This window comes from Gopherus evgoodei, chromosome 6 (assembly GCF_007399415.2).
Source record: "Gopherus evgoodei ecotype Sinaloan lineage chromosome 6, rGopEvg1_v1.p, whole genome shotgun sequence".
Classification (NCBI taxonomy): domain Eukaryota; kingdom Metazoa; phylum Chordata; order Testudines; family Testudinidae; genus Gopherus; species Gopherus evgoodei.
The window spans coordinates 6,890,203-6,915,083 of record NC_044327.1 but is presented as its reverse complement, the minus strand read 5'-3'; the positions used below and the strand labels follow the sequence as shown (position 1 = coordinate 6,915,083).

Genomic DNA, 24,881 nt, shown 5'->3' with positions numbered 1-24,881 from the left:
TGATAAGGAGGCCTTTTTACCATCATCTTCCAGTTGAGTGACATGAGTTATTGTTTATTAATATTTAAGCATTACAGTAGTTAACAGCAGCAACATGGTTACAAGTAAAGACAAAAGTCTTCCATGTTAAACTTTAGCTAAACAAAAATAAGTTGTCTTTAATCAACATAATTCCTTAACAAGACCGCATTGGCCAAGTTTGAAAGTGGACCACACCAACAGAGCCAGCAAAGAAGACTAGAACTGTGACATCTAACGTCGAAATCCTGGCCCCACTGAAGTCACAGGCAAAACTCCCATTGACTTTGATGGGGCCAGGAATCCTCCCTAAAGTTTAGGATTAGCAGGTATTAGATTGGCAGTTGTGATTCAAGCTATATTCAAATTAAGCACACGGACGACAGTAGCAACACAACAGTGTCACTGAGAATCTGTCCAGTTTGCTGAATGCCGACGGACATTTCTGTTCCCTCTCAACAATCAACATTTCCTCTATTTAAAAAAAATATTTCTGTAAAATTTTAGCAAAAATACATTCTGTCAACATCTTGACTGGAAAAATGTTTCAGATAATCACAGCAATAGTACAAGCGAACACCAGTAGTTTGTTTAGCTAAATGCAGTATAAACAGTGCAGAGTGATACACTGTCAAACATGAGAAATGCATGTCACAGCCATACTAATTGAAGATACTGAAACATGAAGATATTAAAAATGACAATATGCTAAAGAACATGTTAGAATGACTTATCAATATAGCTTTTACTTTTTAAACAGTAGCTAAATGTTCACTAGTGCTTTCTTAAAAGTACACATACACTGGTGCTTACTTGTAACAAAGATTTGAATTCTTGCCTACTTGTCACAGATCATAACATCATTACAGGCAGACACAATCTAAGAAATAAATTACAGGGTCCAGTATTTATATTATTCAGTCATTGCAATCACTAACATTGGAGATAATCAGCTCTCAAAACTAATTTCAGCTCCTTTGTTCTATGTAAGATTTAAATTATGTTATTTAGCAAAGTTAATGGCGACGTTTTTTATTTTGAAATGACATTTTTTGTACTGCGTGTGCCTCTTGGAGAGCCTTATGCAAAATCCTTTGAAACAGCTTCTATAAAATTTGGAGCAGACATCAGTATTGTAAACGTACAGATGATTGCAAAGAGTGAAAATGCAACCAGGCATAATCTGTCTATGACAGCTGCTGCAAACTTCCACTCACTACAAACTTCTTCACCTTCATCTTGTTTTCTGAAGCGCATTGCAATGAACTGAACTTCTTCCAGGATTTTGACAATCACTGGGATAGTATCTATCAAAGCTTTCTTTTGAACTAGCTCAATATCTTCTGTAGAGGCACAAGTGACCTTTCCACACTTACTACCCGGGTCGCTGTTTTGTGGGCAGCAGGGGTTTTCCATGGCATGGTAGCTATAGATCACGTTCCCGTTGCTAGATTGGTATCCGGGTAACACATTCATCTCAATGCTACTGATGCTTGAACGGTGCTTGGGATAGTTGTATTTGCAAGAGAGGGGCCTTATGTTCTCTCCAGGCTTTTTCATCCTTAAAAACCATGCACACCAATTCAGCAGGATAACACGAACCTGAAAAACAGGAGGAAGTGATGACAATATTGTAGAGCCCTTTATCTTATTTTCACTGACTGAACGATGCACGTAGAAATCTTTGCAGGATCTGTATTTCACAAAGGGATTTTGCCATATGTACATCTCCATTTGGACAGCTATAAACTATTGTAAGGGGAAACTATTTCACTATCACTAATTTATATTGGCTTGTGATTGGGGTGTACCAGGCCCTTTGAGGACCTCCGGAAGGCACTGCAGTCCTACCACACCCTGCCTCAGAAAAAAGGCAGTAGAGCTGGGTCTTCCAAGCTGCCTAGAGAAGCTGCAGAGGGAGACAGTCAGTCAGAGCCTAACAGGCTCATATAAAAGAACTGCAGGGCCTGGACACCCCAGTTGTTGGTTGGAGCCAGAGGAAGAAGGATGCTGTTCCTGGGCTGGCTGAGGAAGCTGCAGCAGCTGGACAGAGCAGTTGCTGGTTGCGACCAGAAGGAGTGGAAGGCTGGGAGACGATAGAGGGACTAGGGAGAAACCCTGCCTAAGCAGGGGTAGGACTATGAAGCTCCCCAGGAACAGAGGCCTAGGAGAGAGAGAGCTTTGACAAGAATGGCCAGAGACTGTTATAAGCTCTCCAGGTGAAGGGGTCTGTGAGAGAGAACCCTGCGAGAACAGGACAGAGACTGTTACAGACTCTCCAGGCAAAGAGACCTGGGAGAGACCCTGCTTAAACAGGGAGCAGCTCGAGGACCCCAGAATCTGATTGGACAGAGTGGGAAGCAGCCCAGGGAATGCAACAATAGACGCTAGTGATGGAAGCGGCAGTTGGCTGCTAGTCGTAGGGTCCCTGGGTTGTGACCCGGAGCTGTGGGCAGGCCTGGGTCCCTCCACTGGTCACAGACAGAGTGGCCAAGGGTGAAGGAGGCAAAAAGCTTTGTTTGGAAACCAAGAAGGGGGCAAGTGCTTAAACAAGCCCAGAGACAGTCCTGAGAATCTTAGGAAGGGGCCAACTGTTTGTTTGACTGTGTTACCCCAGTAGGGGTTGTTTTCCGTCCATTTCACGTAGAGATTGTGTGTGACTCAGCTTCAGGGCTGAGTCACTGAAAACCCATCTGAAAAGAGAAACTACCGGCAGAAAGCACTGCAAAAGCAGCAACTCTCTTGGTAGTAGAGGCAAAGAGACAGTGGAGCAGCAGGAGCTATCAGAGAAGTTTGTGATGGGCTGGGCAGAGCTAGGAGGGTAGAAGACTCATGTGGGCCCCTGAGATAACGAGGGAAGAACCAGCTCAAGAGACTGAACCAGAGAGTCGGAGTGGAGGGATTGGGAACAATGCAGGGAGCTCTGACGTGAGGGACATGGTGGGTTGTGAACACAGACCAGGGCAGGAATCCGACCTCTAGTGAGAAGCCCTGGGAGGTGTTGCTCATTACAAGAACCCAGGAAAGGGCTAAGGAGAAATACTCCACCTAGCTGCCTCCTTCCTACCACAGTCTATCTTGTAGGAGTGTGTGCGGATCACTAGGCCCAGAGTCAGGAGCCAGAGACCTGACAAGGGCTTGGAATTATTATTTGGATTTTGTTATCCCAAAGGCAGTGGGAATAAATTGTGGCCGGGCTGGAAAGCCAAGTTGTGAGAAGAGGCTGACCACCGTGAGACCAGAATGACCGTCAGCAAGGGGTGCATGACAGAGTTGCTACGCTGCGCCTGGCCAGGAGGTGAGTGCACCCTTCTCCAGGTTATTTTTCGGTGGCTTGTTACTTTCTCAGACTTCCCCTTTCAAAGTGAAATTTTCCCAAGCTTGGTCTCTTCCCACATGTGACTTTTTTGGGGTAGTTTGAGCAAAACGTTCAGCCAAGTGAAGAAAATGGACTTTTCACATTACAAAGCAATTCTTGCGCCCTTTTGTTTGTAAACATTCCAGTGTCTCTGTGGTTCAGAGGAGAAAGCTGATGGCAGTCGTCCTTTTGCATAGATTTCATGACTGGGTTATACCGGAAAGATTTGAGGTGATCATTCTGCTGCTGTTGTAGCAGGATTATGAGTCAGAGTGCTGTGAGTTTGTTTTGGAGTACTATGGAGCCATGACTTTCAGGAAGGGAAAGGAACTTGCACAACTGTGAATGTTAGTCACTGGCTCAGGAAGCAGGGAGCTAGTGATGCTACTGCAGCTAATTAAGCCATGTGTCTTTTGTGCTGCCCCTATGCAGGTCCTTAGCCTGCCCCTGGTTCACCAGCTGTCAATTCCTTTGAAGCAGGAGGTGGAAATAATCCCACAATGAGGAATAGAGAGGAATTAAAATATGCAGAATCCTCGATGCTGTGGGGAGGAAGATGCATGACCAGCAGGGAATCCAATGAGATTCGCCTTGCAGAGAACAACAGTTTCAGGTAAGTAATTTCCTTTTCTCTGCAGATAACCCCATCTTAATAGATTCACATTCTTACCGAGCAAAAAAGCTGCAGGGCTATCTCTGAAAGAAAAATTTAACACAGACTGCAGCAGACATGGAGGAAAAACAGGGCCGATTGTGCCAGGAATCACAATGGCCAGAACTTTTGTATTTGTATGCAGAGAGTTAAACGTCTTCTCATCCTCCTGATGATGTTCTCCTCAGTACAACCGTAGCACTCCTGCCTTTTCGCTCTAGGTCTCGCCCTGTCCCTCCCACCCCATCTCTTTTTACGTGGGTCTCTCTTTCCTGGCCTGGCACGTATCCATTCAAATGATGTTTTCTGCAATATTCACGTGGGCTCTACTGCAATGCAAATAATCATTCTGGGCCTCAGTTTGCTAGGTGCTGTACATAGGCAGAGACAGTGCCTGCCCTAAAGAACTAAATAGATAAAACAGAGAGGTGAAGTGACTTGCTCAAGGGCATATAACAGAACAGTGGCAGGGCTGGGAGCAGACCCCAAACTTGCTGGGTCCCCTACTAGTGCCCAGTAGCAGGGAGGGATAGTTCAGTGGTTTGAGCTTTGGCTTGCTAAGCCCCTTGTTGTGAGTTCAATCCTTGAGGGGGCCACTGAGGGATCTGGGGCAAAAATTGGTCCTGCTAGTGAAGGCAGGGGGGCTGGACTTGATGACTTTTTAAGGTCCCTTCCAGTTCTAGGAGATAGGTATATTCCCAATTATTATTTTATTTTATTTTAATCTGCAAGCCAGTCTCTCACTTTATCAATAGCCGACCCAGGAACCTCAGTCACTAACACATTCCTAGTACACGGCTGGAAGGAAACACAGATCCTTCCTTTACTTCTCCGGCAGTGGGTGGAGGAGCATTGCCTCTCTAGATGTGGGTGGAGGGGCTTTCTGCAGGTATCCTGAAAGCTCAGCCCTTGGCATATTCCCAGGCAGTCTTAAATTCAAAAGAGGTCTTTTAAAACCCTTCTAATAAATTGGGAAAAGGTCAGTCATCTCAGGGGGATGGGAAGAGGTTCAGATGGTTGGTTTGTTTGTTTGTTCCCTATCCTTGTAAATAATTTACTTTCCTATAACTAGGTAGGGCCCTCATCACAACCAGCACTGCTATGTCAATGAGTGACTGCACTGAAGTGAGCGATGGACGTGTCAGTGCTCTGAGAACAAGCATAAATGCAGGTTGCCCTGAGATACTGGTGCAAGGTCAGCCCTGTGTCTATTGGAAACTTGGCAGCAGAGTGTGAGTCCCAGCTCTGATCTACCCGAACTTTCATGACGTCGAGTGTTCTGATCAGCTCTGGCTGGGGCTTCATTGCCCCAAGGCCTATGCAGGGATAGGAGATTCCAACACAGCAATCTGCCGGAAGGAGAACCTCATTCAGTGTTGTCCTGCAGCGCCCAAATATTCCCTCTCCACACTCTGGGTGCAGGACTCTCAGAACTGAGTGACCAGAAGCCACGTCTGATCACTTCCATTGACGGAAGAGTTCTCCATGAGTTGCCTGGTCCCCATAAAGATAATGCCTCAGCTGAGAGGCTGGTTTCACGCACCACTAGTTGAGGCTTATAATAAGGCCTGCTAAGTTACTAAAGCTTCACAGTGTGCCAAACACAGGACATTTCACTGACCAAAATAGGGTATCCACTCTGGCTCCTCAGTGCCTGAAACTGCTGTAGCTTTGCTGGGTAGCTTCATCTCACACTTAGCAGAACGATCAGAGGGTGTCTTGATGGGACTATGAGTGATTAGAACCCCTGGAGGGTAAGGAGGGTCTGGAGACTGGTGAGCACATTCCACAAGGCAGCCAGCCAAAGTTCTTATTAAGGCCGAATATGCATGAGTCACACCTGGGCCTCTAGGGCCGTGGTGCAACTAGGGCTCTCAGCACATGGATTCATGAGCGGGATGGTTATCTTCAAAGCTCTCCTAGCCCTGGTCTACACTGGGGGCAGGGATTGATCTAAGTTACACAACTTCAGCTACGTAAATAACATAACTGAAGTCGACGTACTTAGATTGACGTACCGCGGTGTCTTCACTGTGGTGAGTCGACCGCTGCTGCTTCCTCATCAACTCCGCCTGCGCCTCTCGCAGCGAAGTACAGGAGTCGACGGGAGAGCGCTCGGGGGTCAATTTATCATGTCTAGACTAGACACGATAAATCCATCCCCGCTGGCTCAATCGCTGCCCGCCGATCCGGCGGGTAGTGTAGACATACCCTTAGAGCATTGTAACTGGATGAAGAAGATCATTCAGAATTCATTGGCTGTGCTGTCTGGCAGGTAAGACAATGATTTTAAATGTCATGACAATTCACTAAGAAATCATTACTAGCATGCCCAGCTACTGGATTTTTCATTGTTTGTTTTAAACATGCGTCAACACCCTGGAGTATTTTAGAGCAGATGAAATCTGTTGTTTATTCTGCCTCTCACACAACGTGACATCAGTGGATTGTGGGACATTTTTCCATTTTGTCAGAGTAATTTCTCACCGTGACAGAGACAATGAACTAAGTGTCAGAGGCTGCTGTAGAAATGGACTTCTTGGAAAACCAGTCTGGATAGATAATTGTGGATATTTGTTTTCACTTCTGCTTTCCTCTTTTCCTTTTTAATCAGGCACAATGCGCTCTGTAAAGTCTCCCCATGAGAAACAGTGAGAGAAAAACTGTGCTTTGTTTTGGTTTGGGGGTTTTTACTTGAACATCTGAGAAGTGGATATTGCTCCTGAAAGGCCCCAGCCCGTCTCATCAGCTGGAAGTGGTGGGCAGAGCCCAGCGAAGTGAGGGAACACGGCCCCCTCAGAAGACGGAGGGGCCACAGCACCAGGACTTAATCTACTACCAGGGAGGTACAAACAGGAAGTGGAGTGCAGGTCACAGGGTCAAAATGAGGGATCTAGAGGAGACCACTGAGCACAGTGAGAAGAGAGCAGTATGGGTCCTGTGATGCCCTGGGAGTTGGCAAGAGCAAAGGGGGCACCATTAAGAAGAGCAACATTGGTTTGCCTGATGTCTGACTTTCCCACGTCAGCTGAACAGTAAATGCCACACACTCCAGTGGGAAGCCTAATAACCAGGGTGTTTTGTAATGGTCACCCAGATCCTGGGGGTTTGGGCTTTTTTTCCAAGTGTGGGTTTTTTTCCAGCATGACGAGATCACACCTGTTTTGTTCAATCACAATTGTTCAGCTGATTACAAGAAGTTGTGGTCCCATCAGTTCAGTATCAAGAAGAGTCATTTTTTCCTTTTACTGAATAGGTCCATGTTGAAGCCACTTACCCAGTGGGGCATTTTCCCCGCTTGTGGATCATGATGATGAAACTGAAGAACCAGGACGGTTACCACCACCGAGAGACCAACAATGACCATGATGCTAGCGAAATATTGAGCTGCAATTAAAAAATAACAAAGACGAGGTGAGTTTGATTAGAAATGACAGGGTGAAATCTGCCATCCTGATTGTTGTCCTGTGCCACCGCCATGTGAGAGAGTGAGCGTCCCCTCCAGACTGAAAACACGGCCGACCCCTGCAAAGAAATGCCAGGCATGGGCTCCATTAGTGACTGATCATCAGAGAAAGGGGCCCTCTGAATGCAGGCTTCCCCCCCATCCAGCCCCCCATCCAATTCAATTGTAATGGCACGTACACAAAGGACAAGGGATTTACATTTCTAGAATTTATATCAAATTCAGTATAATTGTTGGCATAAGAAAATGATATTAAGGGCGAGATTTGCAAAAAACCCTGAAAAGAGACAGCAGGTAGTTGCACTGTTCCAGGAGTAGGGGCCAGGTTGTGACTGAGATGCTATGTGGTCCTTAGTTCCCCATCTTGGTCCGTGGAGGAGGTAATCTGTGCCAATCTCTAACCCACTGGCCCTGCCATGCCAGCACATGTGCACAGGGCTGACAGGTTTGTATAATTTTTGGTGGTGCCCAGAACGGGTCCAAGTCCTGCCCTACCACACCTGCCTTGTAAGCCAATATATATATTTTAAAATAATCTAAAAATATGGGGGCTCTGGGGTGGGACTGGTGATGAGGGGTTTGGGGTGTGGGAGGGGCTTAGGCAGAGGGTTGGAGTGTGGGGGTGAGGGTTGTGGGGTGGGGCTGGGGATGAGAGGTTCATGGTGCAGGAGTGGAATCCGGGCTGGGGCAGAGAGTTGGAGTGTGGGGGGATGAGGGCTGGGGATGAGGGGTTTGGGGTGTGGGAGGGGTTCTGGGCTAGGGCAGAGGGTTAGGATGTTGGGGGGATGAGGGCTCTGGCTGGGGATGAGGGGTTTGGGGTGTGGGAGGGGGCTCAGGGCTGTGGCAGAGGGTTGGGGTGCAGGGGGCGAGGGCTGTGGGGTGGGGCTGGGGATGAAGGGTTCATAGTGCAGAAGGGGAATCTGGGCTGGGGAAGAGGGTTGGGGTGTGTGGGGGATGAGGGCTGCGGATGAGGGGTTTGGGGTGTGAGGGGGCTATGGGCTAGGGCAGAGGGTTAGGATGTTGGGAATGAGGGGTTTGGGGTATGGGAGGGGCTCTGGGCTAGGGCAGAGGGTTGGGGTGCAGGAGGGTGAGGACTGTGGGGTGGGGCTGGGGATGAGGGGTTCATAGTGCAGAAGGGGAATCTGGGCTGGGGAAGAGGGTTGGGGTGTGGGGGGATGAGGGCTGCGGATGAGGGGTTTGGGGTGTGAGAGGGGCTATGGGCTAGGGCAGAGGGTTAGGATGTTGGGGATGAGGGGTTTGGGGTATGGGAGGGGCTCTGGGCTAGGGCAGAGGGTTGGGGTGCAGGAGGGTGAGGACTGTGGGGTGGGGCCAGGGATGAGGGATTCAGGGTGAAGGAGGGGCTCAGGGCTGAGGCAGAGGGTTGGGGTGGAGGGGGTGAGGGCTCTGACTGGGGATGCAGGCTCTGGGGTGGGGCGGGGCTGGGGATGAGGAGTTTGGGGTGCAGACAGGCTGCCCTGGGATTGGGGCCAGAGAAGAAGACTCCCCCCAGCCCTCTCCCCGCTGGCAGTAGCCAGCTCCAGGGGAGGGGCCCCCTTTCCCTTCTCTCCCCACTCCCTGCCAGCACACTCACCCCGCACCACTGTCACTGCACCTGCTCCTCTCAGGTCCAAGAAAGCCCCCTCGCCTTCCCTGTGCTAGGTGCTGGGGTGAGGCTGCCATCACATGTGCACCTCCTTCCCTGCTGCTGCCCCTCACTGTAGCCTCACTGGGGGTGGGGCTGCCCCTTGCCCGGCCTGGGGCAGGAGCGGTGACTACGGGTGTGGGGGGGCTGTGCTAGTGGAGGGTCCTGCCGGAAAAGGGAAGGGTCCAAGGCAGAAGGGCAGGGTCGGGGTCAGCCTGCCCTGGCATGGGATGGGATGGGGCTGCTAGGACCCTGTGGTGGCAGTTGATGCCAGGAGCCAGCAGAGCACAGAGCAGCTCTGAGACAGGGACACTCTGGGACCCGGGAGAGACATGTGGGGGCAGCAGATGTGGGCCAGGGGACACTCAAGGGAGGCGTGGGGGGGGAAGCAGGTGGGGCCCATGGATAGATGCAGCCCCGAACATTGGTGGAGCCGGGCCCCCAGGCCCTGAATATTGCTGGAACCTGAGCCCCATGGACCCATATAACTCGGCGCCCCTGTGTGTGCATTGCCCAGAGCTCTAGGGGAGGAGCCAAGGTTCTGCCCAGCTGTGCAGAAGGGGGGCGGCTGCACCATGGTACAGGAAGTCCATGCAGGAGAATAACAGAGGCAACTTGTGCTCACTCATTCCTCTACACTGGTCACTAAGCAGGTCACAGTCAAGCCCTAAGATAAGCAAAGTACCTGAGAAACTCACAGGAGGAGTTTCAGCTTTGAGGCTCTCTGTCCACTGCTGTATGTGTCCGGGTATTGCAAACCAGCTCAGTGATGTACGAATGCTTTGATATCCCAGGATAGATGGGAGCTGGGGAGTTTATGGATGAGTGAAACTTGCCCCAGTCAGGGACTTCAGAGAGTTAATGTTGTTTCATACACTGGGCTGGAAAGTGAGCAATACGATTGTGCATAAAGCAGTTTAGTTGGCTGGTAAAAGGCGACATATGCACTCGAATGCGTAGCTTTTGTCTTTGTATATGGTCAAAGGAACACAGACCAACAGCCTTCTCAGCAGTGTACTCATTGCCAATGCACGATCACACCCCGTAGGGATGCCTGATTTGACAGCCTTCAGTAGCGGATGAAGTCTGACTGATTCTGTCATGTCGAGCATAGTGCTGAAAGCAGAAACTGCAGGCCAACCCTGCTGCACACCATGATTATTTCTGTGCAGCTTTCACCTCAGGATCAAGCCCCCGTGCCCACTGATTAAAGGCGGTCTCTAGTGTCTCAACACTAGCCAAATAGGAAACCTACAACAAAGAAGCAACATGACAAGAGAGGAAGGATGATCCAGTAGTTAGGGCATCAGAGTAGGACTAGAGACTCTGGTTCAGTTCTCTGCTCCACCCCAGATCCCTGTGCGAAATTGGGTCTCAGTTCCCCATCTGTATAATGGGGATAATAGCACTGTCCCGCCTGACTGATATATGGTTAGGATAAATAGAGTAAAGATTGTGTAGCATTCAGATCCAACAGTAATGGAGGCCTTATTAAAGGTGGAAGAACTTGATGGAATATTTGATGATATTTGACTTTTGAAAGGAGATCCAGTACAGCTAAGCTGAAGAGACAACACTGAGGCTAACCAAGGAAAAATGCATTTTCTGCATACCCCAAATCAAGTTTTAGGGAAGACAATAAAGAGAGATGGAATCGGTCCAAGCCTCTGCAGCTTGAGGTCTTCAAACCACAATTTGAGGACTTCAATAACTCAGACATAGGTTAGGGGTTTGTTATAGAAGTGGATGGCTGAGATTGTGTGGCCTGCATTGTGCAGGAGGTCAGACTAGGTGATCATAATGGTCCCTTCTGACCTTAAAGTCTATAAGATCTGGACCAAGTACCACTAAGATGCCAATGTCTATTGCTAAGGTTAATGTGATTTAAGCCAATTGCTAAATATGTTCCTGAGAAAAATCTGGTAGTAGCAAACACTCTGTCATTGTGGCAGCATTGCAGTCACGTACCCATGAACTCAAAATTACATAAAGGGGCACGTGGATGCTGTGGATGCATACAGATACGTGTCAGAACAGAGACTACTCCAGCTACCGAAACAATCTTAACAGATACCTAACTTCAGGAAGTTCTAAGTGACATTAGGAGTGGGTGGTCCATGTATCTAAGGACACTAAAGAAGTGACAAGAGACAACTTTGTGTGTGCAATTAAGCAAATCTAATGGACTCATGATTAAAGGCAGTTGCATCATAATTCCAAATGAAATGAGTAGCGATATCTAAACCTCTTCCTTGGAGGACATCAGGGATTAACTAAATGCTGTGCCAGTATCTGGCTGGAAAGGTGAAGCAGAATGAAGGGACTGAAATTTCTCAGCGTTGGGAATGCTTCCTTCAATTGAAAGGTGCATCTAGGCTCTATGACTACAGGAAGTCTTTGAGTCAAATCACTGGACAGAGATTCATGAGCGCCTGATTCAGTTCTTGATTTGCCACAGGCTGGACCCTGGACAAGGTACCTAAAGAAGAGAAGCATTCAACTTCTATGAAGTTTAAGGGCAAGGAAGATGCCCAACTTCCTCAAACACCAGCCTTCAACTCTTTGGGCCTCAGTCCCTTGTGTTAAACGGGGATCAAAACACACCCTGTCTGTCGAGTGTAAGCTCTTGAGTCAGCTCTGCCTCTGTGTGCTGCCATGTACGGGCGGAGCAGAGAGGGTAGGAGGCACAACAGGATCGTGCCATGGACTATTAACTGTAACAAAGACTAGCCTGCACACCAGCAATCTCTGGTACTTCAGCGCTTGCTAGAGGGCAGATAAAGCAGATCTAGCAGTGACAAAGAACGTGGGAGTCTAGGCCTGTGTCCAGTGGTGCCAAATGCCAAGGAGCATTATAACCAAAGGGCCCACAGAGGGATGGAACAGCATGTGCTGAAGCCAGAAATCCTTTTTCCCCAACCGCACACACGTGCACCCAGCCCCTCTCCCAAGCAGGAGCTTGGAGCAATAGTTAAGGTTTTAATAGCGTCTCAGGTGTTATGTCACATACTCTCCTAACGCAACTTCCCATCGCTGCAGAGAAGAGCATAATGCGGATAAGGAGCCGCTAAGGTCTGCATTAAAACTATGGTATAGGTCTATGAGGCAGTCCCAATGTCCCAGGACAAAATGAATTATGCAGATAGGCTAACAGAATAATCTTGACAGGTAGAGGAATAGAAAAACCTCTCTATTACATACACACAAGGAAAGAGCAAAGAGCTAAGGGAGATTTTACTCAGTGTGAGGGGAACAGGCAGGATTAACCAATGGAAGGAACTACCCAGCGAAGTAGTGGATTTTCCAGCTCTCCGTGTGTTCACATCAAGACTGGTTTCTGGGAGGATAGGCTAGCTGGAATGCACCTCTCTGATCGCAGCCATTGTGCCTTCACTGCTCTCGGGATGGAATCCCACCACTTCCCCACTCCCAGGACAGGCCCGGCTGCAGGACCCTGGGTACCAACCCTGCGAACACTGTAGACAGAGCTGGCTCCAGCATGCTCAGTGAATTAGAAACACAATAGACATATCACAAGAACAACCACTGTCCTGAAATACTATGCACTTTGGTGAATGATGCACATTTAAAGGGGCACTGTAGGGTTACTAAGTCACACAGGAAATGACTTTTAAATGGTTTCAGCCTGGGATGCAAAGGAACCCTAAGGGTCTGCTAGCCCTGGCTGCCACAGCTTCACTGCCCTTGTTATTAAAGCAAAGCGCGATCAAAGCTAGCTGTGTGTGTGTGCTGCAGTGGCAGAGCAGGCAGGCCCTAGGACAGGTACACTCACTGAAAGAAAACAAGAAAATGCCAACAGATACCCATATAGGAATTAAAGCCACTCCCTCTTCCATTTATTGCACATGGAGACCCCCAGCCCACAGGACCTGCCTACTATGCCCCCTCATCAACATGGCACATCCCACTGGCAAATGGAGCTGAACGGAATGACATACCCTTTGCATCTGACCTCTAGGACCTGCTGCTCTGACTTTTCCTGGGGCCCAATTCTGCGCCCATGGACACCATTGGTAGTAGGCTCAGGCTAAGGAACCCAGTGATCTGTGTCACTGAACAAAGCTTGCATGGCCAGGCATGGGTAATGGGGTAGCACATGTTAGCAAGAGGCACAGGGATTTGCCTCTGTAACTCCACATGCAGCCTGTGTTTTCATTGGCCTGGAGACGTTCAGGGCATGAGTGATGTTGAAGGCAATGTTGTTTGCAGTGGCGGTGACTGTTCCTCTGTCCCTGGGGCCCAGCTAGCCGGGGTGGTGCTAACGTCTCCAGGCCATGGGGCTGAGCTCCGCACTGACCAGCAGCAGATGGAGCCCCCTTCAGGCAGCCTCAGTGGCACAAGTGCTTAATGAAACATGAAGTGAACTTGATTTGTGAAAGAAATTACATTGTTTTCACTGCCCTCCCCTGCATGGCTGCCATGGGACAGGAAAGGGAACGATGTCAGACCTTGCTTCAACCCCTACTTCTATTGCTGACTTGCTCTCTGGCCTTTTGACTTCCCTGTGACTCATTTTGCACCTAGGTGTGGAGGGGGGAAATGCTTTGAAATCTCTAAAACACGAAGAGATTGATGGGATATTGGTGACTATTAGCCAGTCTTATTATAGTTTCAAAACACATGCTGTTTCCTTAGCATCTTTGTAACACTCCAATAGCTGCTTCCAAGGCACAGAAGTGCAGGCAATCTCTTTCCAGAGTGAGGTACTGGCTTTCCTAGGGCTGATTTATTTTTTTGTCTTTTTATTGCTAGAAGAGGCATAATGTGTAGCGTAGTACCTAGGCAGCTGCTTCAGCATCTGGGGGTTGTAGTCATGAGTCCCTGGGCTTTAGATATGCATAACATACTGAATTACCAGCAGACACCTAGCAAATATAGTGGCTGATGCTATCCAATGGGGGGCTATAAATAATCAGCAATAACAGCTATTCATTCTTGCAGTGGTGCTTTCCTTTGCCGATGACATTGCTTTCCCGGGGATGATGTGGAATGGAATGACTGCCCTTACATCAGAGAGAGAACAGAAAGCAGCAAAAATTGGATTGAAAGCAAATGCAGAGAAGACCAATATTATGAAGGGAGGAAACTGGACAACAGATACAAAGGTGCATGTGGATGGAAAAAAAACCAAACTGGTAGAGTTCTGCCACTTGGGGAGAGTGATGACATTTGAAGATGGCTGTGAGCGAGAGATTCATCCAAGATTAGGAAAAACAAACACTGCTTTTGGAAGGATGAACAACCTGTAGTCACATAGAGGTCACCTACCAAACTACAGGTCACGTTATACCATGCGATTGTACTGAGCACACTACTGTACAGAGAAGAGACTTGGCCAATGACAGTGGCTATCTAAAGGAGATTGGAAGCTGCCCATCACAGATGGCTGAGGAAGATACTACACATTTCGTAGAAAGACAAAATAACTAAAGCGAGAGCCAGGAAGCCAACAGAGCAGGAGTTTAGAAAAGGCCAACAAAGAGAGAAGTCTCAGGTGGTTGGGATGTATGCCCTATTTGGAAGATGCTAAGCAAGCAGTGAATGGGGTAGTCAGGGGAGGAAAGAGAAAGTATGGGAGGCCAAGGAAGAACAGGCAGAAGACAGTGACAGAGGATTGAATGCGCTGTCATAACCGAGGAAGAGGTCCCATAACTAGCGAATGACCACAATCAATAGACGATGTGTCAGCGGCCCAGGAGAAACTAAAGTCTAAGGGAGAGGTAGGCAGCCTATGGCACACGTGCCAAAGGCAGCATGCAAGCTGATTTTCAGTGGCACTCACACTGCTGGGTCCTGGCCACCAGTCCAGGGGGCTCTGCATTTTAATTTAATTTTAAATGAAACTTATTAAACATTTTAAAAACCTTATTTACTTTACATACAACAATAGTTTAGTTATATGTTACAGACTTATAGCAAGAGACCTTCTAAAAACATTAAAATGTATTACTGGCATGCGAAACCTTAAATTAGAGTGAATAAATGGAGACTCGGCACAGCACTTCTGAAAGATTGCCGATCCCTGGTCTAAAGTAAGGTGATGGTCCTCCTAGAATGTGGGAAATTCTATAAAAGAGATGGAAATAGTTTGCAAATTAGAATGCTGATGTGGGATGGGGATGGTAGTCTAGTATGACATCGTGCATCACTGAACGGGTTTGTTGCAGGACTACAGCAAAATGCCAAGGTTTGTTTGGAGATGTCAGGGCATGTCCTCAGCTTCAGTGCAATTATGCCAGTGTATAGCAACTGAGGACCTGCCCCATCATGTGTATTTAGGGCAGTGTAAGAAAAACTAAAACCTGAACAAGCTTGGAGTGGGTAAAAGCAGAACAAACTTGAAGTGAGTAGCCAGCTCCAGCCCTGGGACAGAAGCTGCCACTGCCAGGTGAATGCAGGGTAGGCTCACTCTGCAGCCCACCACCAATGACCCATCACCCTTCCTGGTGTAGCTCCATCACTGAGCAGCATAAAACTAGTGCAGCAGGGTGGAAGATCAAACCCAGGGTCTGCATTACCCTACCATGCAGAAGGGTACATACAGTCCAGTCTGTGACCAATAGTTTAAAAACCAAGGGCCTAAACTTAGCCTGTGTCATGTCCATATTTAGGGACTAAAATATTGCCCTGATTTTCAAAAGTGCTGGCACTCAGCATTCATGACTTCAGCAGGAGTTGCTGGGTGATTCGCAGTTCTGAAAATAAAGTCCTATATTAATTGCCTAAATACAGATTTAGGAGCCTGGCTTTTAAGGCATTCACTTTTTAAAATCTGTGTGTGGTTTGAGTGTGTCTGTAATATGCAATGTTTATGAAATTATAATTGTTATTCTATGTCCATTTGGGAGGCTGAATTCTATGGAGAAAATCCCACTGACATCAGTGTGCCTCTAGGTACTACTGTAATCCAAATGATAAGCAATGTGTATAATTATGTAGGGCTTTGTTTGCTTACCATGTTTTAATCATGCAGTAGTTATTCATTTAAATCCTTTGTGCTTCACTAAATACACAATATAGGAACATTTTCAGTTCTGAACCTATTTTTAAAGGAATAATATACCTTGTTCTTTGATTAGCTGTTTGATGACACAAGAGCTTGGATGGAAGTACAACCTCCTGATTTAAAGGTATTTGTTTTTTCTTTATGCATTGTGTGTGTGTGTTCGCATTCCATAAGCAAAATCTTTGTTTAAAAGAGTCTGACATACCCCTACCCCCAGTGCAAACTCTTATAAACAAGGAAATAGCAAGTTAGAGGACACCTCTGAACTGTATAAAGCTAACATAGCATAGTTCAACTGATGGTGATAGATTCCACATCATCACAAAAAAGCCTTCCTTCTCCTTCTGAAAGATCTGCTGCACAAAACATTAAGTACCCTTCTAATACAATGCAAAACCTCAGTTACATCCTCAGTAAATATTCAGGACTGATCTGTGTGCACGGGTTAGGTGTACTGTGTGTGATGTGTTTGATGGAGGAAGTGTGAGGTCACCTTTACGTTTTTGCATTCTCTAGTGAGGAAGATTTAATATGTGCAAAAATTCATACTCATCTAGTCTGGTCTCTTGCAGAGCACGGGCCATAAGATGTCACCCAATGATTATCCATCAAACCCAACAATTTGTGTAATGAATTTGGAGTTTCGTGGCTTAATACATGCTCCCTACTCCCATGCACTGTTCTATCCAACTGTATAGATAGCACCATAAAAAAAAGGAAATTAAAAATAGGCCAAGTCACAAGTGCAGCCAGGCAGGCTGCCCTAGGGAGGAATCAGCTGTTCTAGGGATGGATAAGTTCAGGCCTCAGTGATTGCTGTATAATCATGCTCTGAAGGTCTTGACAAAAGTTGCACTCCACAGCTTTCAGGGCTCGCAGGGACTCCCAGGACTCAGCAATATCGCCTTGCTCTTATAGTTCACTGAGTTTGGTTCTAACTCAGCCATTGTATTTTATACACCACAGCGTTCAAATGCTTTTCATCCACATCCCTGGGTTTGTTGGATCGGTTAAGATTTTAAATATAAATCAGTGCAATTAGTCTCAGTGGTTCCCTGACTTCTCTGTTCCTTAGCTCAGTGCCCCATGTGAGTCCTCAGAAACTCAGCCATCATTTTTGTCAGTGAGCTTCAGGGCAGGCTTTGAATACACCACACTCTCAAACTCAGACTCTCCGAGGACTGTAGGGGTCTCTTGTGCTAACAGCAGGATAGGACTCCTCCAAAGCATGCAGAAGCGTGCTGCAAGGCACACAGGGAACAGCTAGCACGCTGACCTGTATGCTCTTTCCCTGGTGAGGTACAGGCAAGGGCAGTCATCTGTGGTACCAAGCAGTACACTCACCAGCAGAGGGAGGGTGCGGTCATTGCTTCTGCTTGGAGAAAAAACTGAAGTGCAGCACCCCAGAAGTGCACTAGGGACAGTGTCATGTTTCTCTGTACCAGATATGGACTGGCCACAGAGCTTGTGTTCCTCATAAGATCCTTTAATTCTCTGTCATATATGGCTGAAGTTCGTTTAAATAAGGTATTTGAGACACAGTACCAGCTAGTGGCTGAACACTAGAATACAGTTTAGCATTCCATCACATCTCCCCCATTATGTTCTTCATTCCTGCCATTTACAGTATCACACTGTCTTTGAAGCTCTGAACATATCAGTCTGTCTCTAAATTGTACTGGTTTTCTAATTACACAACAGGAACACATAATGACTTCCTCATCAGGCTGTCCACCACTTGCAACATCTGACTGTGGTCGATTTGGAATCCTTGAGTCATCATCTTGTTCTGCATCTGCCACCTGTAGGCTTTGCTCTGTTGATCACTCTTTCTGAGGAATAAACTGTAGATGTTGATGGTTTCTGCTGAACTCTCTGCTGTCAGTCTCAATCACATATGATTTGGGCACTGAATACATTTTCTTTATGACAGCTGGAGTTGTCCATCCTTCTCCATCCAATCTGACATGAACGCAGTCACCAGATTTTAGACCCAGCAGTTCTCTGAGTGTCTGTTGTAAAAGTGTAAAAATTCCTTTAGCCTTTTTAGCAAATTTTGCCACTCTCTTCATCTCTGGCCACTTTGCAAACAGGCTCTTTTCCAAAATTGGAACAGTAGTTCTGAGTTGTGCTGGACTAAATCCAAAAGAATCATAGAAGATTAGGGTTGGGAGACACCTCAGGAGGTCATCTAGTCCAACCCCCTGCTCAAAGGACCAATACTTACTAAATCAATTTGAGACCATTGCTCCTTGTTCTGTCATCTGCCACCACTGAGAACAGCCTAGCTCCATCCTCTTTGGAACCCTCCTTCATGTAGTTGTAGGCTGCTATCAAATCCTCCCTCACTCTTCTCTTCTACAGACTAAATAAACCCAGTTCCCCCAGCCTCTTCTCGTAAGTCATGTGCCCCAGCCCTCTAATCATTTTCATTGCCCTCCGCTGGACTCTCTCCAATTTGTCCACATCCCTTCTGTAGTGGGGGGCCCAAAACTGGACACAATACTCTGGATGTGGCCTCACCAGCGCCAAATAGAGGGGAATAATCACTTCCCTCAATCTGCTGGCAATGCTCCTACTAATGCAGCCTCATATACCCTTAGCCTTCTTGGCAGCAAGGGCACACTGCTGACTCATATCCAGCTTCTTGTCTGCTGTTATCCCCAGGTCCTTTTCTGCAGAACCACCTATATTCAGTCGATCCCCGGCCTGTAGCAGTGCATGGGATTCTTCCGTCCTAAGTGCAGGACTCTGCACTTCTCCTTGAACCTCATCAGATTTCTTTTAGCCCAATCGTCCAAATTGTCTAGGTCACTCTGGACCCTATCCCTACCCTCCAGTGTATCTACCTCTCCTTCCAGCTTAGTGTCATCTGCGAAGTTGTTGAGGGTGTAACCATCCCATCATCCAGATCATTAATGAAGATGTTGAACAAAACCGGCCCCAGGGCCGGCCTGTGGGGCACTCCGCTTGATACCGACTGCCAGCTAGACATCAAGTCATTGATCGCTACCCATTGAGCCCGACGTGCAAACCAGTTTTCTAGCCATCTTATAGTCCATTCATCCAGTCCATACTTTTTCACTTGCTGGCAAGAATACTGTGGGAAACCATATGAAAAGCTTTGCTAAAGTAAAGATAGATCATGTCCACCACTTTCCCCATATCCACAGAGCCAGTTATCTCATCATAGAAGGCAATCGGGTTGGTCAGGCATGACTTGCCCTTGTTGAATCCATGTTGACTGTTCCTGATCACCTTCCTCTCCTCCAATAGCTGCTTCAAAATAGCGGCTATTGGTGGTGATCTGTAACTCAGAAGAGCAAAGAATGGATCTTCCTGCTGTAGGATTTTCTTGGCAGTCTGTACAGCTCTCTCAGCCTCTTCATTTGCTTGTGGGTAATGTGGGCTACTAGGAATATGATCAAAATCATATTTCTCTTGGAATGACTTAAGTTCTGCTGCAGTGAATTTTGGTCCGTTGTCCATCACTGGTTGTTCTGGAATACCAAAATGAGCAAAAATGCACTTCAGTTTCTTGATAACACTGTAACATGTTATGTCTTTCAAATACATTATTTCTATATACCTGGAAAAATAATCCGTGACAACCAGGTAATGATGTCCTCTGAATCTGCATAGATCTGCAGCTCGTCTCTTCCAAGGTCCATTGGGTCGGGCTGTTGTATGCAGTGTAGTTGTAGCCATGGCAGTCTCAAGTTATTAGAGAAATAAAGCAGAGGCAACACATGGTGGGGGCATGCAAGGTCATGTCCCTTTCCCCTCCCCCAGTTTTCTGCCACGGAGGGAGTCAGGTTCAGCGCGGCTGAGGGAAACACGCCTGGGAAAGGTGCCAACACCTAGCACACCTGTTGAGCCCACTAGGAGGCACCTGGAGCAGGGAAGAAAGATGGGGCTGGCAGTGCACCTCCACCAGAGGTGGCACAGGGAAGCCCTATGAGTCCCATCCCTTCCTTGCCTGCAGCCACAGTTAAATGCTCAGGAGTAGGTGTCTGGAGCCTGCTCCGGCCCACGCTGCACGTGCAGCGGGGAGGCAATGGAAGAACTAAGTGGGGAAGGAGCTATGAAGACAGTAGGGGCAAGATGGTGCCAGCTTTGAGTGGGTGTGGGAGGTACAGTGGGAATGAGGCGGTCACATGGCCTCCCGAACCTTTACATTGTACACCCCCACACCATCAAGAGATAGGGGTCGTCTCTGGTACGTGAGGTAATATCCCACCCACAGATCTCCACACCTACCTGCCTAGATCTAGTAACCACCCCAAACACACCAAGAAATCTGTTATCTACAGCCAGGCACTCAGATACCACAGAATATGCTCTGAGAAGAAGGTCTGGGATATACACCTTCAAACACTTAAAACCACCTTCATCAAACAAAGACACTCCACCAGAGAAGTAGCTCTCATTATCAAATGGGAATCCAAATACCTCAAGCAAACCTGCTTCAATATAGAAATAAAATCCCCTCTGACCTCATACCCCTAGTTGTTACCTACCACCCCACACCAGAAACCATATGGGGTATCATCAAACAACTGCAACTCATACTCAATGGGAACCCCATCCTGAAATAAATCTTTTCTGAACCCCACCTTCTGGCCTACAGAACACCTCCCCGCCTCATCATCACCAGCTCAAAGCAGCACCAGACCCTGCCAAAAAAACAGATGCAAACTTGCCGACATATCTCCATTGGTATCATGATCAGCACTCCACGCACCGCAACACACCTTTCCGGATCCATGGATCCTACACATGCCTATCACAACATGTGGCGTACCTCCTCTAGTGCACAAAGCACTCCCAATAACAACTATGTGGGTGAAACCAGCCAATCACTAGGCTCTCGAATGAACTCACACAGGAAAATGATAAAAGACAAAAACACCACATCAGCTGTGGGTGAACACTTTTCACAAAGTGATCACTCTATATCTGACCTCTCAGTCCTCATCCTCAAAGGAAACCTGCACAACCCTTTCAAAATATGAGCCTGGGAGTTAAATTCATTACTCTACTAAATCTAAATATCAAGGACTGAACAGAGACAGTGGATTTATGGCTTATTATAACAATCTGTAACCCACTAATCCCCTCTTTTCATCCTGTGACTACCGAGGTATTAATGGACTGCTCTACCTTGAATGGCCCCTTGAAATATGTGCTAACTACTTATGCTAAACAATCTGTTCCACTTTGTCTTTAGCTGTGACACTCTGAGTATCTTTCCCAGCCCTGAAGAAGAGCTCTGTGTGGCTTGAAAGCTTGGCTCTCCCATCAACAGAAGTTAGTCCAATAAATGATATTATCTCACCCATCTTGTCTCTCTGATAGGGATGTTGTTGTTAAAGGTTCTTTGTGTTATGTTGGTCTGTTAGTTCTGCAATGTTCACACACAGATATTTTTATTCTTTATACATCTTTGCTGATGCCCTGCCACCACATTGACTGATTAGCCCATTCACAGGATTTAGTTAGACCCTGATGCCCATCATGGATGAGGTTTAGGATTCCTTATCTCATTTCATTTGGAATTACAATGCAGTTGCCTTTAATCATAAGTCCATTTGACACACTTAATTGTCCAGGCATGGCAAAGTAGTCTCTTGTCACTTCCTTCGTGTCCTTTAGATACTTGGGCCAGCCACCCCAAATGTAATTTAGAACTTCCAGAAGTTCGGTGTCCCTCAAGATTTCTTTTTGTAGCTTGAGTAGTTTCTTTTCTGGCACTGGTCTGTATGTGTCCACAGTATCCACATCCACCTTATGTCATCTTCAAGGTCAAGGGTAGTGAGTGTGATGCTGGGCTCTGTGACAGAGTGTTTGCTGCTACCAGATTTTTCCCAGGAATGTATTTAGCAATTGGGTTAAATCACATCAAAGTTGGCCATAGCCATTGGCATCTCAGCGGTACTTCATCCAGGTCTTTGCCCATCGATGAGGGTTACAGGAGGTGTATGGTCTGTCATCAGCGTAAATTAATTCAGTCCACAGAGATATCTGTAAAAGTTCTCATATGTCCATATATTTGCCAGGCACGCCTTTTTAATCTGTGCAGAGTGTTTTTCAGCTTCTGTAAGAGTGCAAGAGCAAAATGCAACTGGCTTCCATTCTGAGCCATGTTGTTGCAACAGTGCACCACTTAAGTCATAGGTGCTTCTATCCACACTGACCTTTCGTGGTTTGTTCATGTTGTAGTACTAGAGAACTAGAGCTGTTGAGATAATTTCTTTTACCTTTTTGAAAGCTATTTCTTGATTTGGCCCCCATACTCAAGAGGGGTTGGACTTTCATTCAGTAGTTCTGTCACTGTAGAAAGATCTTGTTGGTATCAACCAAGGTTATTTGCCATCATAAAATATCAGGGCTGGAAGGGACCTCAGGAGGTCATCTAGTCCAACCCCCTGCTCAAAGCAGGACCAGTTCCCAACTAAATCATCCCAGCCAGGGCTTTGTCAAGCCTGACCTTAAAAACCTCTAAGGAAGCAGATTCCACCACTTTCCTAGGGAACCCATTCCAGTGCTTCACCACCTGCGTAGTGAAAAAGTTTTTCCTAATATCCAACCTAAACCTCCTCCACTGCAACTTGAGACCATTACTTCTTGTTCTGTCATCAGGTACCACTGAGAACAGTTTAGATCCATCCTCTTTGGAACCCCCTTTCAGGTAGTTGAAAGCAACTATCAAATCCCCCCTCATTCTTCCCTTCTGCAGACTAAACAATCCCAGTTCCCTCAGCCTCTCCTCATAGGTCATGTGCTCCAGCCCCCTAATCATTTTTGTTCCCCTCTGCTGGACTCTTTCCAATTTTTCCACATCCTTCTTGTAGTGTGGGGCCCAAAACTGGACACAGTACTTCAGATGAGGCCTCACCAATGTCGAATAGAGGGGAACGATCACGTCCCTCGATCTGCTGGCAATGCCCCTACTTATACAGCCCAAAATGCCGTTAGCCTTCTTGGCAACAAGGGCACACTGTTGACTCATATCCAGCTTCTTGTCCACTGTAACCCCTAGGTCCTTTTCTGCAGAACTGCTTCCTATCCATTTAGTCCCTAGTCTGTAACAGTGACTGGGATTCTTCCATCCTAAGTGCAGGACTCTGCACTTGTCCTTGTTGAACCTCATCAGGTTTCTTTTGGCCCAGTCCTCTAATTTGTCTAGGTCCCTCTGTATCCTATCCCTATCCTCCAGCGTATCTACCACTCCTCCCAGTTTAGTGTCATCTGCAAACTTGCTGAGAGTGCCGTGCACGCCATCCTCCAGATCATTAATGAAGATATTGAATAAAACCGGCCGCAGGACCGACCCTTGGGGCACTCCACTTGAAACTGGCTGCTAACTAGACATGGTGCCGTTGATCACTACCTGTTGAGCCCTATGATCTAGCTAGCTTTCTATCCACCTTATAGTCCATTCATCCAGCAGGACCAGAAAATTGTTCCCTACGCTTTCCAAAAACGTCCTGGATTGTCTGGATTGTCAGTACAATCCAGTTCTGGAACATTAGTTGGTGCACTCAATTCTTGAATTGCCTTTACTTTCCATGTCTGTTATCAGTACCAAAACTTGATTGGAGTAGGCAGAACATACATTTTTCCTTATTTAGTCTCAGTCCAGACTGACTGATTAGACTTAGGACTTGGCTGAGGGTTCTATTATGTTCCTCCACTTAATACATCAGAATATTGTCCATGAAAATTACAACTCCATTTATGTTCATTAACAGTTCTGACATCTGTCTTTGAAAAATTTCAGGTCCAAAGTCAACTTTTTAATTTTCCAGAATCATAGAATATCAGGGTTGGAAGGGACCTCAGGAGATCATGTAGTCCATGTCATAAACAGATAGTTAAGGGTTAATGTCACTTTCACCTGTAAAGGGTTAACAAACAGTGAACCTGGAACACCTGACCAGAGGACCAATCAGGAGACAAAATATTTTCAAATCTCGGTGGAGGGAAGCCTTTGGGTTTTTTGGGGGTTTTGCTTTGTTCTCTCTGAGTTCTGAGAGTGACCAGACGTGCAACCAGGTTTCTTTCCAATCTCTCTGATACAGTCTCTTATATGTTCAGAATAGTAAGTACTAGGTAGATAAGGCGGTTTTAGTCTTTTGATTGTTTTCTTTGTTTGCAAATGTGTATTTGGCTGGAAGGATTTTAATTTGTATTTTGCTGGGAGGATTGTATCTCTGTTACAACTTGTATTTGTACTGGGGAGAGGACTCCCTGATGTCTATAAGCTGAAAGACCCTATAACATTTTTCCATCTTGATTTTACAGAAACAATTTTTACTTTTTTCTTTCTTTTATTAAAAGCTTTTCTTTTTTAAACGACCTGATTGATTATTCCCCTTGTTAAGGCTTAAGGGAATTGAGTCTGTACTCACCAGGGAATTGGTGGAAGAAAGGAGGGAAGGTGGAATTCCTCTGTGTTTTAGATTCACGAAGCTTGAATCTGTATTACCTCTTGGTGAGGGGAAAAGGTGACATTCCTCTCTATTTTCAGATTCAAGAAGTTTGAATCACAGTGATCTCCTAGTATACCCAGGGAGGAGGAATGGTTTATTTCCCTTTGTTGTGAGACCCAAGGAGTTTGGGGTCCCCAGAGAAGGTTTTGGGGGGACCAGAATGTACCAGGCCCTGCAAGTCCTGGTTGGTGGCAGCACTACAAGATCTAAGCTGGTAATTAAG

At 46.7% G+C, this 24,881-nt stretch overlaps 1 protein-coding gene and 1 long non-coding RNA gene across 2 annotated transcripts in view; one reads left to right on the top strand and one right to left on the bottom strand.

Annotated features, from left to right (window-relative positions):
- Positions 1–58: 58 nt before the first annotated feature.
- LOC115653706 (neuronal acetylcholine receptor subunit alpha-7-like) overlaps positions 59–24,881 on the bottom strand; it is a 95,208-nt gene continuing 70,385 nt past the window's right edge. The window contains exons 9-10 of the mRNA XM_030567272.1: positions 7,306–7,415; positions 59–1,620 (exon numbers count right to left, since the gene is read on the bottom strand). Coding sequence (XP_030423132.1) covers positions 1,099–1,620; positions 7,306–7,415 — 632 coding nt within the window. The 3' untranslated portion in view covers positions 59–1,098. The remainder of the gene's footprint in view (positions 1,621–7,305; positions 7,416–24,881) is intronic.
- Positions 2,989–7,371, top strand: LOC115653710. The gene is made up of 3 exons (XR_004000986.1): positions 2,989–3,316; positions 3,809–3,989; positions 7,285–7,371. It is a non-coding gene; the product is annotated as an uncharacterized LOC115653710 (long non-coding RNA).